We start from the raw sequence: 4,047 nt of genomic DNA on the forward strand, positions 1-4,047 counted from the left end.
ATATTCAATAGCGGCGCTTCTCTGACCCGCCCCACTTGTTAACTCTCCCGTGCTCATTAGCAAGCAGTGATTACAATACGTCCCGTGGAAGTGGCGGATCTCGTAACACCTACACAGCATCGTGAGCTGCGCACCAAGAGTTCGCCGTTGAGAGCTGGGAAGTGATACCCAGAGGCGACCTGCTTCCAAATGAAGAGAGCAATTACACTGCACTTCTGAGCTTCGGTTCGGTACGAAAAGTGCAGATTCAATCAGCAAACTCCTAATGAGCAGCGCTGGCCCAACTGAGAAGGCTGAGGAAGTATTCCCCCTTTACGACGCTTGGTGGGGGTGTTGGCCACGGACCGGCGGGTTCCTCTGCCCGCACTGGGTTTGCCGGCACAGGGAGACAAAAAAACCCAACCTAAACCGTGTGAGCTGCTCGGGAAGGGCGGCGGGACACGGAGCAGGGGTGGTCGGGGGTGCTTTCAGACGCCCTTACCCCAGGATTCCAAACAAACGCCGCTCTGTTTCGGACGCTGTTAAAAAATGCTGGGAACCGTGGAGGACGGTGGATGGATTCTCTGGACAGTAATGGCGTGGGGGAGACGGAGCAGAAGCAGCAAGAGGCAAGTGATCTTGTTTATTCTGTGCGTTTGCGTGTGTCAGAGCGGGGCTGAAACCCTCCGCTATTCTCTGGAGGAGGAAAGGGAGAGGGACTCTTTTATCGCCAATATTGCAAACGACTTGGGCGTTGCTCCGAGCCAGCTCGCAGCTCGTAAGGCCCGTGTTGTGTCCGAGGGGAACGAGCAGCTTTTCCGCCTCAATCAAAACACCGGAGTCCTGACGGCAAAGGATTCTCTGGACCGAGAGGAGATCTGTCCGCAGAGCGATAGCTGCACACTCTTCTTTAAGATATTCTTTGAAAATCCCTTACAGCTGATCCGAGGGGAGGTGGAGGTTCGTGACGTCAATGACAATTCCCCCGTGTTCCCGGAGAAGGAGATGGTTTTTGAGATTCTCGAAACGACATCTCCTGGGTCCCGTTTCCCTTTGGAAAGTGCCCAGGACATGGACGTGGGCAGCAACGGCTTGCAGAACTACAGCCTCGGGTCCAATTCGCATTTCTCACTCGCTCTCGGAACAGGGAAGGGTGGAGCAAAATACGCGGAGCTCGTCCTAGACCGGGAGCTGGACCGCGAAGAGCAACGAGAGCTGAATTTACTCCTCACCGCCACCGACGGGGGCTCGCCACCCAGGTCGGGCACGGCTCGGGTCCGGATCGTGGTGCTGGACGCCAATGACAACATCCCAGTCTTTGGTAGGGAGGTCTATGAGGTGCGTCTGGCTGAGAACAGCCCCCCGGGACAGCTGGTGGTCAGAGTCGCGGCCGCAGACCCCGACGAAGGGTCCAACGGGAAAGTTCGGTATGCCTTCACCCAGACATCGGAGCGGTCCCGGCAGCTCTTCGAGCTGAATCCTGTCACCGGGGAGATACGGGTCTCGGGCAACCTGGACTTCGAGGACGCGAAAAACCACGAGATGGTGGTGAGAGCCACCGATGGAGGGGGGCTCTCTGCGCATTGCAAAGTGCAGGTGGAGGTACTGGACGTGAATGACAATGCCCCGGAGATAGCGCTCACCTCCCTTACCGCCTCCATTCCCGAGGACGCCCCACCCCGCACTGTGGTGGCCCTATTCAGTGTGCGGGACCGGGACTCCGGGGACAACGGCCGGACGGAGTGCGCGATCGACGGGGATTTGCCCTTCAGCCTCACCCCCACTTTTGATAACTACTACGAACTGAGAACAAACGCAGCTCTGGACAGAGAGAGGACGGCGGAATATAACATCACCATCACAGCCATGGACTGGGGCACAACACGGCTGAGCTCTCGAGAAAGCATCTTCGTACAGATATCCGACGTGAACGACAATCCCCCGGAATTCACCCAGGAGGATTACACCATGTCGGTGATGGAAAACAACGGCCGCATGCTCCGGATCGGAAGCGTGAACGCCACCGACTCCGATGAGGGAAAAAACGCTCGTGTAAATTACGCTCTGGTACAGCAGGAGGGTAAGGAGCACCCCGAGGTGTCGGTCAACTCTGAAAACGGGGATGTTTATGTCCTCCGCCCATTGGACTACGAGAAGGTGCACACCTTCGAGGTGACGGTACGAGCCACAGACGGCGGCTCGCCCCCGCTCAGCGCCCAGGCGGTGCTGCGCGTCGTGGTGCGGGACGAGAACGACAACGCGCCCGTCGTGCTGCACCCGCCTCCCGACAGCAGCGCGGCGGCGGGAGAGCTGGTACCGCGCTGGGCACAGGCGGACTACCTGGTAGCCAAGGTGGTGGCGGTGGACGCGGACGCGGGGCAGAACGCCTGGCTGTCGTACGAGCTGGCCAAGGCGACGGAGCCGGGGCTGTTCCGCGTGGGGCTGCACAGCGGCGAGGTGCGCACAGCGCGGGCCGTGTCGGAGAGGGACGCGGCCCGGCAGAGGCTCGTCGTGCTGGTACGAGACCGCGGGCAGCCGCCGCGCTCCGCCACGGCCACCATCAGCATCGCGCTAGTGGACGGCTTCTCCGACGCTCACTTGCGGGTAAGCGAGGAGGCGCCGGTCGCTGAGCCCGACGGGCTGCTGACCATGTACCTCATCGTTTGCCTGGCCTGCGTGTCGGCGTTGTTCCTGGCCACCGCGGTGGCCACCGTGGTGGTGAAGGTGCGGCGGGCCAGGCGAAGCCAGGCGGACGCTTTGCCCACGTTCCCGAAGGCTGCCACGGAGAGCGACGCGGGGTCCCTGCCCCGCAGCTATGTGTATGACGTCTGCTTCACCGCCGGGACCGTCAACAGCGAGTTTCGATTCCTCAGACCCCTCTTCCCCTGCTTCCCCGCCGGGCTGCCCCCCGCCGCGGGCCAACAGCGGAGCTCGGTGTGCTCGCAGGAGGCGGCCAACCTCGGGGAAGGTGACTGGGCTGCACAGGTGAGGGACCCGGACGGGACGGGGAGGTGGGGGGAAGCAGGGAGGGAGCAGCGGGGGGTCACCTGTGGGGGCAAGGAGTGCTGATATGGCGGAGCTAGTGGTGGAAGAGCAAGTGGGTGGGAGGAGAGGATTGAAAGGGTCTCAGAGCTGCTCGTAGGGGCCCCCCGAGGAGGATACAGCATGGCTCGGCAGCTTTCCAGGTGCCGACCAACTGCTCCCCTCTGCATCCAGCCCTAGAAAAATGTTACTATTGAAATGTTACAATGCATCCTTCCCATTCTTTCCTGACCCCTCCCTGGATGCTCCCAGACAGTACCAGCACCTCTTTTCTCAGTGCTGTTGTGAACTTAAAATAAGTCTTGTGTGAGGAGTCCCATAGCCTCTGGCTGTTCAGAGAGCATAAGGGAGAGGCAAAAGGTGACTATTGAAACAACTCCCTCTCTCCTCATTCTCCCAGTTTTAGTCACCTTTAAACACGGGGTTACTAGTTTCTGGTGATCTATCTAGCACTTCAGAAGACTCCAGACAATGAACACTTATGAGGCTGAAAACCCACAACCACCATCTGACCATCACTCCTTAATATTTTCCTATTTCACATCCGCTGATGACATGGACACTCTCTACTGCAGGTACTCAGACCATGGTCATGACAGTCACAGAGAAGACAAGGACCCATCTTGATCCATCAGAGAAAGCAGTTTTATTTTGGGCTAATACCATCTTAAATTACTCCTTCAAACTCCTAAAAGGTTTGCAGCAGTGTCTTTGAGGTCTGTGGTGGGAGATGGTGTCCAGTTTTATTTTCCCCATTCAGGTCAGAGACCCACCACATGACCCAACCTCCTCTTTGGCTCTGGGTAGGGAAGAGTGGTATCACACATGCAGTGGTGTAAGATGTGCCCTCTAAACTTTTGTTGACGCCTGCTTATGTTAAATACCTAAATGACAACCTCCACTCTCTATTCTTTGCAGGGCAGAGCTCCTCTCTCTGAAGGCATGGGGCCCAGACCTGTAGAAGCAAACAGGGGGATGGAGCTAGATGTCAATTCTGATCAAAACCCTTGGCTCACCCATCAGTAA

At 58.1% G+C, this 4,047-nt stretch overlaps 1 protein-coding gene across 1 annotated transcript; it reads left to right on the top strand.

The window, feature by feature from the left end:
* Positions 1-528: 528 nt before the first annotated feature.
* LOC311195474 (protocadherin beta-15-like) lies at positions 529-4,047 on the top strand (the record flags this gene model as incomplete). The annotated part of the gene is made up of 2 exons (XM_084268878.1): positions 529-2,964; positions 3,940-4,047. The coding sequence occupies 2 exons, from the start codon at positions 529-531 to the stop codon at positions 4,045-4,047; spliced, it is 2,544 nt and encodes an 847-aa protein (XP_084125004.1).

Source organism: Gallinula chloropus (genome assembly GCF_964237585.1).
Source record: "Gallinula chloropus genome assembly, chromosome: 10".
NCBI classification, from domain to species: Eukaryota; Metazoa; Chordata; class Aves; order Gruiformes; family Rallidae; genus Gallinula; species Gallinula chloropus.